The sequence below is a fragment of the Hirsutella rhossiliensis genome (genome assembly GCF_020360975.1).
Source record: "Hirsutella rhossiliensis strain HR02 chromosome Unknown scaffold00010, whole genome shotgun sequence".
NCBI lineage: Eukaryota > Fungi > Ascomycota > Sordariomycetes > Hypocreales > Ophiocordycipitaceae > Hirsutella > Hirsutella rhossiliensis.
Window position 1 is genome coordinate 1,303,163 of NW_025408676.1, and position 13,035 is coordinate 1,316,197.

At 39.7% G+C, this 13,035-nt stretch overlaps 1 protein-coding gene across 1 annotated transcript; it reads left to right on the forward strand.

Annotated features, from left to right (window-relative positions):
• Positions 1-3,906: 3,906 nt before the first annotated feature.
• Positions 3,907-5,962, forward strand: HRG_08489 (anp1 domain-containing protein; the record flags this gene model as incomplete). The annotated part of the gene is made up of 5 exons (XM_044866960.1): positions 3,907-3,983; positions 4,067-4,734; positions 4,805-5,124; positions 5,177-5,272; positions 5,327-5,962. 5 exons carry the CDS (start codon positions 3,907-3,909, stop codon positions 5,960-5,962), a joined length of 1,797 nt encoding a protein of 598 aa, XP_044717847.1.
• Positions 5,963-13,035: the final 7,073 nt, after the last annotated feature.

A 13,035-nucleotide genomic window follows, 5' to 3' on the forward strand; every position in this document is an offset into this window, starting at 1 on the left:
TTAAGCGGTATAAGTACTTACTAAGCGCGCGCGGTATAAATAAGTAAGGTAGACTAGCTTTAATATATATCTTAAAAATAAGTTAAGTATATAAATAGTAATATACTATTATATAAATAGTAATACTTATAAAGTAAAGCTATTTATATAACGCCCTTTTACTATTAATATAATAGACCTATTTTTTAAATATATACCTATGCTAGGCCCCTATACTACTTATACCGCGTCCGCCCTAATAAGTACCTATACCTTTTAAATGCCCTTATCTATATATATATATATACTTTACGCCCCTTTTACCGGTATAGCTATAGCTATATAACGCGTCCGCTTAATTCGCTTAAATAATATATTTCTAGCCTTAAGTTAATATTATAATAGCTTACTAATTAACCCGGCTATAGCTACCGCCGCTGCCGCCGCCGCTGCCCTTATAGCTATATGGCTAGCGGCGGCGGCGGCGGCGGCACCTACTTAATAGCTTACTACTTAACGATCCCTTTAACGCCTAACGAAGTAGCCGGCTACGACGATGCCGCCGGCTACGACGATACCGCCGGCTACGAGGCTATAGGCATGCCCCTCTAGCTATATCCTCCTCTTAATCCCCTTCCCCTAGTATTTCCTTAGGCGGGCAATCGTTATTAAGACGCTATAAGGGACCAAGGGCTCTAGCTTAGCTCGTCGATCTTATCTTAGCCCTAGTACCGTCGTATACTTACGTTAAGGCGCCTCGAGCTACCCCTTAAATTAAGCAGCCGCCGTAATACCCTTATCGCCGCTATTACCGCTATAGCGTTTACTACTATCGCTATCGCTACTACTATTACTTCTACTAGCGTAGTAGCCGCCGCTATTATAACTTACGATACCCTAGCTATAAGCGAGCTAGGTATAGGTAACTTTATATTATAAGGCCGGCCTTATATAACTATAATAATATTAGGATTATAGACTTAAAGTAATAGCTTATTAAGGTCCTAGTAGTAGGAATTAGTAAGAAACCTATTAAAAAGGGGGGGGGGTATTACTAATAGCTTCTTAAGCTACTATTATAGAAGAATATTAGCCTTATTAAGTATTAAGCTAGCTTAAAAGCGTTTAAGGATAATATAAGCGTAAGGTAGCCCGAATTAGTATATAAAGTTCTTACTATAAGGCCGTAACAGCGTTAACCCTTATATAAATAAAGGTATCGTAGCTATAGTAAGCTAGTACTATATAGTAAGAAGGTTAACTACTTAGTATATAACTATAACGTTAATATCTCTAAGCTACTACTAGCTTTAAAAGAAACGCCGTTATTATATTACTTACTATAAGGCTATCTATAGGTATAAGATTTCCTTATTTCTAATTATCTAGATAAAAGTATTATAAAGGTATAAAAGGTCGGCTATACTTATAAGTAAATATAACTTTATATCCTTATAAGTAGTCTTAACCGGGCTATTAACCTATTAACTAAAGTTATAATAGCGGTAGATATAGTACTAAGCTTACTACTCTTATAAGGGTATATATTCGTTTAAGATATAAGTTATAATATAGCCTTAGTATATCTAAAGACTTTATTAAGCCGCTGCTATAACTTAAAGAAATCCGCCTCTATATATATAAAGATAATACGCCGCTAAGTAAGTAATATACCCTTACGATCGTAGTTAAGATCCCTATTAAGGTTAAGCCTTAATTTAATATTATTATTTGCCCTATTAGCTATAGCCTCTTAGGTAAGGATTACCTTAGCCTTTAAAGGTATCTTAAGATCTAAAGGGTTTTCGTTACTATTAGGATTTATAGTATCTTTCTAGTAAGACTAGATTTATACTTAAATATTACTATTAGTATAAAAGATATATAGCTATTACTATATATAAGGGAAGATACTTAAAAGAGCCTTCTTTAATATAGCTTCTTTATTAATAACTATAATACTAAGCTCTTTTACCTTAACCTTAATATAAAGATCGTTAAGGGATTTTAAGAGCTACTAATAGCCCTCTTCCCTTTTTATATTAATAAGTTTAAAGGTAAAGTTAGTAAGGGATTTCTAATTAATAATACTAGTAACCTAAAAAAGAAAGAGTTTAAAGTAGTTAGTCTTATATATATTATTAAGACTAAGAACCTTTAGAAACCGCTTTTATATCTTAATATACTAAGGGTAGGTCTATAATACGCCTTAAACCTTATTTTTATTAGATAGGTCGAATTAAACGTAATAAGGAAGGCCCTTACGCTAGAAATACCTAATAAACGTTTAAGTAGCTATCTTACCGTCTAAAGCTTTTAAATAAAGCTTTTAATAATCGTTATAGACGTCTCGTAGTTAGAAGTTAGCGGCGGCGGGCTCTATATATCGAAGGATACTAAAAAGCTCTTAGGCTAAGAGGGCTTTATACTTAGATAGATATCTCTTAAGGTCTTACTAGGTTCTAGTCTAACGGCGATAAATATTATATACTAATAGATTAAGAGACGGCTTATAATTATAGGAAGGCTTAGTAACTTAAAACTCCTACTTTTATAGACCTTTGTTAAAGGAAGCTATAATATTAAGGCGGAAGAGATAGTCTTACTTATCGCGAAGACCATTGCGCCACGCAGGCAAAAGTGGAACGCGCTCCGACAGGTGCGCTGCAATTGACACATATAACTGACAACCGCGTCTTCCGACACACCCCCTCAGGGATCGCGGCTCCGCCGGGAGCCCTGGACCTTATAGCCCAAGACGCGGGAGTCGAACACCAAGCGCCACGCCAATAACCCAAGGAAATCCAAGAGAGGTAGTCGTCTACGGGGGATTGAACCCCGCACCGCGCGCAGTTACCGGAAGTTGCAGGGGTGGTGTGCCATCCCCTCCCGGGCTCATAACTGTCACGAAAAAGATGTGGCCGCCTGTTAGATACAAGCGACAGCGTCAATTAACGCATATAGTATACGCGACATTACTTCTAGGTAGAAGTCTAGTATAGCCCTATACTTAAGGAAGCCCGCTATGGGCTACGATTATATATAAAATAGACTCGTAATATAAGGGAGGCCCTATTAATATCTCGCTTATATAAGCTTAACCGTCTAACGATAGCGGCACCGTTATCGCGAAGAAACCCTTAGACGAAGCTATATACTATATCGTAGGAATTAAAGCCCAGCGACGGCGGCAAGCAATTAATCACACCGTCTCGAGCGTTAGGGACAGCAGCGTTAGCGACTGCGGCGTCGGCGGCGTCGGCGATAGGGGCGTTGTTAGCGTTAAGAAGGTTAAGAAGAGGGTCTATTGCGGCAATTAGGATAGCTTTAAATTTATATGTGTGGATAAGTAGGTAGGTGTAGGTAGGCGCAATGTATGTGTGTGTGGACGAGGGCATTTAAAAGATACGGATACTTACTAGGCCGGGCGCGGTACTTTGGGCGGGGCGGGCTGGCGGGGGTACGTACCGAAAAAATGGATCTGTTATACTAATAGTAAAAGGGCGTTGTATAAATAGCTTTACTCTACTCATATAGTAAGTGCCTACCTAGATACCTAAGGTAGGTACCTTACATGTGTACGAAGTACGGCAGTTCGCGTGATTGGTACACGCCGCTAGGTACCTAAGTACACTTTTAGTGCGAAACCTGCGCGGCCTTGAGTTGTGCGCGCTCTTCCGGATATACGGGGTGGGTCGTTGGGTTAGGAGGCTGTCTGGTGGTGTCGCTGCGTGTCCCTTCAAATGTCCACCATGCTCGCAGATACTTGATCCTCTGCCGCCACGACTTTGAGCCCTGCGACTGCAATCTACGATAACGGCAAAGAATTCTCGAGCACACGGCGCCGCTTACCTGTCGATATTGAAGCGCGGCGAAGCGCGGCCGACATTCCAGGAGGTTTCGCATGTCTTCCTTTTCGACTTCAAGATGATGCCCCGGCACCACAACAGTGGCTTCGCCAACGGCTACCCGCGCGGAAACACGTTTGACATCTCTCCCCACAGGTGAGCCCCCTCGACGAGGCGCGATTATTGCTTTTCTGCTTCCCGCCTGTCCGCGCACCCGCTGACCGTGATGTTGACATCAGATTCCAACCTCGGACATCTGCACCGGTGAATCGACGCCAGAGGAAACTCCTCGTCCGCCTCGGCGCTGCTGCCTTCGCCTTTATCCTCCTCTGTCTGTGGATTTGGCCGCACAGGCCTGTGTCCCTGGGCATCCTCTCTTCACCTAGTGACCTAGAACTCGAGACCGTTCGATACTACGACCTGACGAATGTCCAAGGCACTGCACGTGGATGGGAACGCGAGGAGCGTATACTGCTATGCGTTCCACTGCGCGACGCCGAGCCTCATCTTGCCATGTTCTTTTCTCACCTGCGCAACTTCACCTATCCCCATCACCTCATCGACCTGGCTTTCCTGGTATCAGATTCCAAAGACCGAACGCTGGAGGTACTGTCAGACAGCCTGAAGCTTATTCAGGCCGACCAAGACCCGAAGCAGCCGTATGGCGAGATCTCCATCATCGAGAAAGACTTTGGTCAGAAGGTGAATCAGGATGTGGAAAGTCGGCACGGCTTTGCGGCACAGGCGAGCCGCAGAAAGCTGATGGCGCAAGCCCGGAACTGGTTGCTGAGCGCCGCATTACGGCCCTACCACTCCTGGGTATACTGGCGCGATGTCGATGTCGAGACTGCTCCGTTTACGATTCTTGAGGATCTCATGCGGCACAACAAGGATGTCATTGTTCCGAGTATGCCAATTCACGGCCACCCTTGGTCCTCCCATACGTTGTCATGCTCCCGTCTCTGACAGGATTATAGATGTTTGGCGGCCTCTGCCCGACTGGCTTGGCGGCGAACAGCCCTACGACTTGAATTCCTGGCAAGAATCGGAAACCGCGCTTGCGCTAGCTGACACGTTGGATGAAGATGCCGTCATCGTTGAGGGCTACGCGGAATATGCTACGTGGCGACCACACCTCGCTTATCTTCGTGATCCCTACGGGGATCCTGACATGGAAATGGAGATTGATGGCGTCGGGGGCGTCAGCATCCTGGCAAGGGCAAAAGTGTTTCGGACTGGTGTTCATTTTCCGGCTTTCAGCTTCCTGAAGCACGCGGAGACGGAGGGGTTTGGCAAAGTGAGTAACCTTGAAGCGTCACACATGGCGCTAGCTAACCTGACCTGCTCAGATGGCGAGGCGGATGCAATACTCGGTAGTAGGCTTGCCTCACTATGTCATATGGCACCTTTATGAGCCCAGCGTGGACGACATCCGGCATATGGAGGTATGCTTAGGCACACATACATTGCCCGCTGGCCACTGCTAACATATCATTCAGGAGATGGAACAAGAGCGGATTGCACACGAGAAGGAGGAGTCGGAAAAGAAGGCTAAAGAGCAAAAGATCAAGGAGGCGTTCCAAGATGCCAATTACCAATGGGAAATGGACAAGAATGGTATGCAAGAGCAGCAGAAGAAGCAGACGCAGCAGAAGACGCAGCAGAAGGAGCAGAAGGAGCAGAAGGAGCAGAAGGAGCAGAAGGAGCAGAAGGAGCAGAAGGAGCAGAAGGAGCAGAAGGAGCAGAAGGAGCAGAAGGAGCAGAAGGAGCAGAAGGAGCAGAAGGAGCAGAAGGAGCAGAAGGAGCAGAAGGAGCAGAAGGAGCAGAAGGAGCAGAAGGAGCAGAAGGAGCAGAAGGAGCAGAAGGAGCAGAAGGAGCAGAAGGAGCAGAAGGAGCAGAAGGAGCAGAAGGAGCAGAAGGAGCAGAAGGAGCAGAAGGAGCAGAAGGAGCAGAAGGAGCAGAAGGAGCAGAAGGAGCAGAAGGAGCAGAAGGAGCAGAAGGAGCAGAAGGAGCAGAAGGAGCAGAAGGAGCCGAAGGAGCAGAAGGAGCAGAAGGAGCCGAAGCAGCCGAAGCAGCCAGGAGGAGGCTCGCCTGCCTTGCAACAGGGTGCTGTAGCAGGCAAGGCTGCGTCCTAAAGTCCCGCTCTTTGCCTTGCGTTCCCCCAGGCTTCTATATTAACTCTTAGCTACTAGGTAGATATACGGGTTTAGTAGAGACTAAGGAAGATAAAGCGTCCCTAAATATCTATGTTATATATAGTAAGAAATCGTAGAATACTAAGAAAGACCCTATATAAAAAAAATCACGTACTATTTTTATAGATATATATATAAGACCTTCTTTAAGATTATTTTACGAAATATCTCTAAATTACCTATTAATATATAGTACTATTTAGGCTTTTAATATACTCTTTCCTTTTAACTATAGTAAGACTAGTCTTTAGTCTTAAAGAAGAATATTAGCTAATAAGGACCCTTAATAATTAAAGGTATATTAATTTACTAGTAAATATTACTATAATAAAAGTACTAGTAGTTTAAGCCTATATAAATAAGTATATTAATTTAGTTATATCCCTTTATTATCTTTTTAGGCGGCCGCGGCTACTTATTACCGCTAGCTTATATAAAGAAGCCTTTATTAAAGCTATTTATAATACCTTAGGAAGGCGTTAATATAGGTAGGTTATATTATAGCTCTATAAAAATATATAAAGCGTTATAGTTAAAAATTAACTATATAAGGTTCTCTTAGTACTATTACCTATATAGCCTATATTTACTTTATATTTTTATAGGGCTTATAACTAAAGACCGGTCTTATTATAGCTAAAGGGTTATAAGTAAGTTAATATACCTAGCTTTTAGTACCCCTTACTTTTAATACCTCTTTATATTACTATTATATTAACTACTTACTATATTATAACCGCGTTTTCTTATATATCTTTTATTTAATAATTATAAAATAAATATTATTTAAATTAGTAATACCTTATCTTTTTAAATATATTAAAAACTAGCTTTAAGAAGCGCTCTAAGCTATTAATAATAGTATACCTTAGCTTTAAGCTAGTTATAAGTAAGGTATTTTAAGAATAACCCTTTAAATATATTTTAAAGGAGTACTACTTATAAAGAAGGTAAAAGAGGTATCTTAAAGGCTTAGTTAAGAGTAAGAAAAATACCTTTATAAATAGGTTCTTACTTAAGTAGCTCTTAAGCTACCTTTAATATATTATTAACTTAGGGAATTCGCTAGCTATATTATTATAGCTAGTATAGACTATTATTATCGCGAAGTATAGCTTAATTTTATAGTTCTTAGAGATATCCCTTAGTACGAGGGACCTAAGAAGCTAAAAAATAGGTTTTAAAGAAGGAGCTAAAAGGAGGTATAGAGAGGAGGGTAGGGGTAAGTATCGCGAAGCGTGGCCTGATTTCGTAGTTCTCGGAGATATCCCTTAGCATAAGGGACTAAGGAAGCTAAAAACACCCGGTATAGAAGAAGGAAGAAGGAGCTAAAAAGAGGTGCAAAAAGGAGGGTAGGGGCATAAAGGGAAGTAGAAGTAGCGATAGCTTCCTATAGAGATAGCGAAAGATAAGACGGATATGCCGGCAACGGCTAGAAAAGAGGGGAAAAAACTAGTAAAAAGCTTAGTAGTCGAAAGGATATTAGTAGCTTCTTTAAGCAGGATCTTCTTTATTAATTAAGGTGCTAGATAGGTATAAAAGGGGGCGTTATATAGAGGAAAGAAGGATAATTAAGGCAATATAATAATTACTCCCCTACCTTTATTACTACCCCCGTAAGAATTAAATCTCTCTTCTCTACCTATCCGACCCCTTACTTTTAATTTTACCTTTATATATTTTTATATACTTCTTATATCTCTCTTTACGAGAGTTATAAGCCTAGGAGGAATAGAATTCCTATACCTTTTAGCTACTATAAAAGGCACCTTTCTTATATCCCTTATAGCTCCCTTTTACCCCTCTTACTAGAAAAGCCGGTTTTTACCCGACTTTTCTACCCTTCCCTATAATAATATCGAAAAACGACTCCTCTACTATCCCTATAGTCCGTAGGACGATTCTAGCAAAGCCCTAAGATTAGGATAAGTAGGTAAAGGAGCTACGGGCTTATATAGATAGAACTATCTATAATTTAGTCTTCTCTAATAAGTAGGACCCTCTCGAGCCCCCTGTTTATCCTAGGGTAATAGACTTTATAGAGGGAGCTACCCTCTTCTCTAAGCTAACCCCTATATAGTAGAGAGCATTTTCTGCTACCCTAGGCGACTATAAGAGTTACTAAAAGGAATACCTTTATAAGACGAAGCTACTAACTACTACTCGTATAGTAATAATAGAATCCGTTAGTGCCGTAAAGCTAATCTCTCTATAAGAGGAAGAGACTCCTAGGCAATAGCTTTTAAAGCTTAAGTCCTCGATAGCTCCCTTAAGGGGCTATATAACTAACCGTATTAGGAAGACCTATACGGCCTACCTAGGAGCTTTTTCTACTAGGAACCTACTAGCTTCTTCGTAGCTAGCTAAGTAAGAAGAAATCCTCGAGGAAGCTAACTAATACTTCCTTATAAAAGCTCTTTCCGGCTAATAGCTATAGGATATATCTCTACTAATAAAGCTTATTAGTAATAGTTACTCGACTATCTTTCGAGAAGCTAGCCGGGAACTAGATAAAGAGGCTACTAGAGTATAATAGTAAGTAGTCTTATTCCTTTATAGCTAGCACTCGACCTAGACGGCTTAACCTGCTGCCCTTATAGCTGCTATAGCCCTTATTACTACGGCTCCTGCTACTACGGCTGTTGCTCCTTTAGCTCCTCCTCCCTTAAGAGCCTTAACCCCGTCTTTAATAGCTACCCTAGTCCCGGCCTCGGCTCCGCCTTTTACTCTAGGTCCGGTCCCGTCTATTAGACCGGCCCGACTAGTCCCCTAATAGACCTTTTAGTCCGTTAGTCGAAAAATTAAGGAACTAGTCGAAATCGAACCTCTTCGTTAAAATTAGCAATAAGAGGTAAAAAGGGGGGGTTTTTAAGTAGACCTTCCGGACTAAGATAAGGATTCCTTAAAGAAATAACGTACGAAAAGGAATCGACCTACCTACTAAGTATATAAAAAGCCCTATCGGCTAGAAGACTGCTAGTAGGTCTTTAAGGAAAACCGACCTAAAGGAGTTAACCCTTTAAAGAGGCTATAAGAAATAGTATAATAGTCTCTTAAGGAGGACCCCTCGTTATAGGAGAAGATAGATAAGATTCGGGTTACTAAGAAATAGTAACTAATAACGCCGCTGCCCCTATTTAAGCCGTAAATTCGAGGAAAAATCGTTAGTATAGTAAATCCGGTATTTATCTTCCCTATAGATTAGTAAGACTAACTATTAGGACCCTCTAACTATCCCCTACGAAAATTAGCTATCCTTAACTTTAGTACTTCCCTTAATATCTATAATATACTCTTACGATTCTAGTCCTTTAAGAAGGCATAGAAGGAATATCTTATTACTAAGGAATTAACTATATAGATAGAGGGATATAGAAAGGTAAATTTTACGATAAAATTACCTAATAGATCTATATAAATTCTTCGAAGAAAAAGGGTAGCTTTTTACCCTCGATTTTTAATAAGCTTAATTTCCTTCCGCTTTCTTCGAAAGGAAGGGATCTTTTAAGATACGACGTCTAAGCCTATAAGGCTAGTCTAGAAGAATTAGACTATTAAGCTTATCGAGGAGAAATTCGGTTAATTTATTCTCGAATTCCGACCTATCCTTAGGAAGGAATTACTTAAGAAATTAGCTTTCCTTACTAAGAGGAATAGGTCTACTATAAAGGACCCTCTTCCGGCAGCCTAAGGAGACGGTATTCTTTAGCACGTATAACTTAGTTACCTAGGCCCCCTAGCTTTATATAAGCTAGGTTAATAATAAGGCGTATAAATAAGGGGCCTAAAGACCGTCGAATGCGAACACTATAGCTAAGGAAAGACTAAGAGACGAATTTCTAGACGGACCTTAATACGGCCGGACTAGCTATATAAGGAAATTTAGGTCGATTAGACCGACGTCTCTAAGGATTAGGAAAGCTTTGTTAGGGTAATATTTTTTATAGACGCTTTTTTAGGGATAGTTTTCCCTTATTTCTTATAGACCTACCTAAGTAAGTATAACTAGTTTACCCTCTAGGACTTCGTTAACTAAATAAAATCCTACTTTAGCTATAAGGTAAAGAAGATATAGTTTAATAGAGAGCTATTTATAAAGGATATTATAAATTAGCTTCGAAAAAGGGGCATTTTACCCCTCCTATTAGCACCGAATACCTAGGCCTAGAACGGAGGGGTAGAAAGATTAGGGGGTGCTATAATAAAAAGGGCCCGTATAATAAGACTTACTATAAAGTTTTTATATAACCTTTAAAGGGAAGTCGTTAAGACCGCCTTTTACCTTTAGAACCGGATCCCTAAGGACCCTAAGGACCCTAGGGAACTAAACTAAGGAATAGATTAAAAATCCCCCCTTAAGCTCTTTATAAAGAAGAGGGCCTCGCTAGCCTACCTTTATACCTATAGCTATAACGTATACGTAATAACTACTAATATATAGCTAAAAAGGAAGAAGAAAAGAAAGCTTAATCCTAGAGCCTTTATTAGTTACCTTATCGGCTATAATTCTATAAATATCTTCTAGATCTAGATTCCTCTTCTATAGAAGGTTATTACGACTAGGGATATAATTTTTAATAAATCTAGCTTCTTTAACGGAAAGAGGGATTAATAGCCCCTCTTACTCTCTTAACGTTAGCTAATTTAGAAGATTTAAATTCCTCTTTCTTAATAGTCTTAAGAAGAGGTCCTAGATAAGGAAATAGAAGAAGAAACTAATATTAAAGTAGTTAAGGATAACGCTAACTTCGAAGAAGAGGAAGCTACTAAATTAGATAATCTAAACGAAGAAGGAGACTATAGGAAAGCAGTAGAGCTAGAATACACCTACCTACCTACGCTTCCTCCTATATAAGAAGAAGATTTAAAAGCAGCTTTTTTAGTTAGTCTTCCCGTCTCGACCCTTAAAGGGGTAGGAAAGGCACCTCTCTTAAAGGATTACCTAGCTACCTTTTTATTCCTACTTCGAGAAGCAAAGGAAGGTATAGGGCCCGATACTAAAGAAGACTATCCTCTCCCTTATTTTAATCGTTTTTCCGACTTCTATCTAACGCCTATAGAAGACGGTTCTTATAGAGCATTTATAGCAGGCCGGCTTTTTAAGCCTCTATTAGTAAGGAAGGTATATAAAAGAGACCTCCCGGACCTATTAGTAAACTAAAAGTAGCTAGAAAAACACCCCTTTAAAGACTAGTTTTTCTAGGCCTAGAAAGACTACCTAGCCTTATATAAAGAGATAGGGTCTTTCGAAGAGGTCCTTAAGGAAAAGGTAAGAGGAAAATAGGTCCTTAGCTATAAGTAGGTCTTTATTTATAAGACTAATAAATACGGCTTCCTTTAAAAGTATAAAGCCTAGCTAGTTATCTATAGGAATTAATAGGAAAAGAGGGATCTACCTACTAGGGCAACCACCCTAGTAGGGATATCTTTTCGGACCCTTATAGCTATAGTAGTAGAATTCGACCTCGAGCTTAATTAGATAGATATAGTTAACGCCTTCGTTAACTGCCCTCTTAAGGAAGAAGAATTTATTTATATACGACTTCCTCTTAGTTTCTAATAACTAGGAAAGGTTCTATAGCTTAGGAAAGCTCTATATAGACTACGAAGATTGCCCCTTCTTTAGTAATAGCATTTAATAGGTTCCCTCGAAGCCCTAGGCTTTATAAAAGTCCCTTAGGAACTATATATAATATAAAAGGGTAAAATTATAGTCTTCTTTTATATCGACGATATTATCTAGGCCTACTTAAAAAAGGAAGAAGCTACTACTAAGGAGGCTATACGAGGCCTATAATAAAGGTATAAGATAACTAGGCTTAGGGAGCTAAAGTAGTTCCTAGGGATATAAATCCTTTAAAATAGGTCCTAACGGACTATCTAGCTTACCTAAAACGCCTATATCGATAAGGTCGCTTATAAATTCCTCCTTAATTCCCTCGATTAAAAGCTTCCCTCTATGCCTATATTAAACGAAGAGCTTTTACCTAATCCGTCCTTTTAAGCTAGGGAGTAAGAGAAATACTAATATTAATAGAAGGTAGGCTCCTTACTTTTTTTAGCTATTTCTACTAGACCGGATATCTCTTTTACGGTTTCTTAGCTAGCTAGGCATAACTAGAATCCTAGCCCTAGGTATTAAGAAGTAGTAGATAGAGCTATCCTTTATCTCTATTTAATAAGATTATATAGTCTACGCTTAGGAGGGTAGGGAAGGAAATAAGCTACCGAAATCTTCCTTTATTCGAGCGATTTATCCTTTACGGATAATTCCTTAGATAGAAAGAGCTTATAAAGGTATATTATATCCCTTTTTAGAAGAACTATTACTTAGAGAGCTTCGAAGTAAGCTACTATTATAACTTTTAGTATAAAGGTAGAGCTACTAGCTCTTTTAAAAGTATTAAAAGAAGCGATTTTCCTTAGCCGGCTACTAATATCTCTATAACTATAAATTCCGACCCTATTAGCTATAGAATACGATAATATATAGACTATACGAATTCTTATAGAAAATAGTAAGTTATTAACCTAGCTATAGTATATTAATATTTACTAGTATTAGTTACGCTAAGAGGTCTAAAGGGGACTTATTTCCGTTTATTAGGTTCTAACGGTATTAATAAAAGCCGACGGTCTTATAAAGCCCTTACTAAAGTAAAAGCTAGCTATCTTTTTATAGTAAATTAAGCTAAAAGACGTTTAAGAGAAGCTATTCTTAAAGGCCCGCTATAAGAGTCTACGAGAGGAGCTAATAGTATATATAAGAAGGTAACGTCTATAGCCGAAGAAAAGGAAGAGGTTTTTCCCTTTAAAGGGCCCCCTATTTTAATTAGGTTTTTCCCTTCTAAGAAGGCCCCCTTTCTTATAAGACTTTCCCCTCTTTAGGCCCCTATTCCTTAAGTAGGTCTAAAAGAGCCTAGGGACCTAAAAGGGCCCTTACTTTCCTCGAGTAAAAGGAGAAGTATAGAGCTAAGAACCTCCTTTATATACTTACTAGCCCGAAGCCGTAT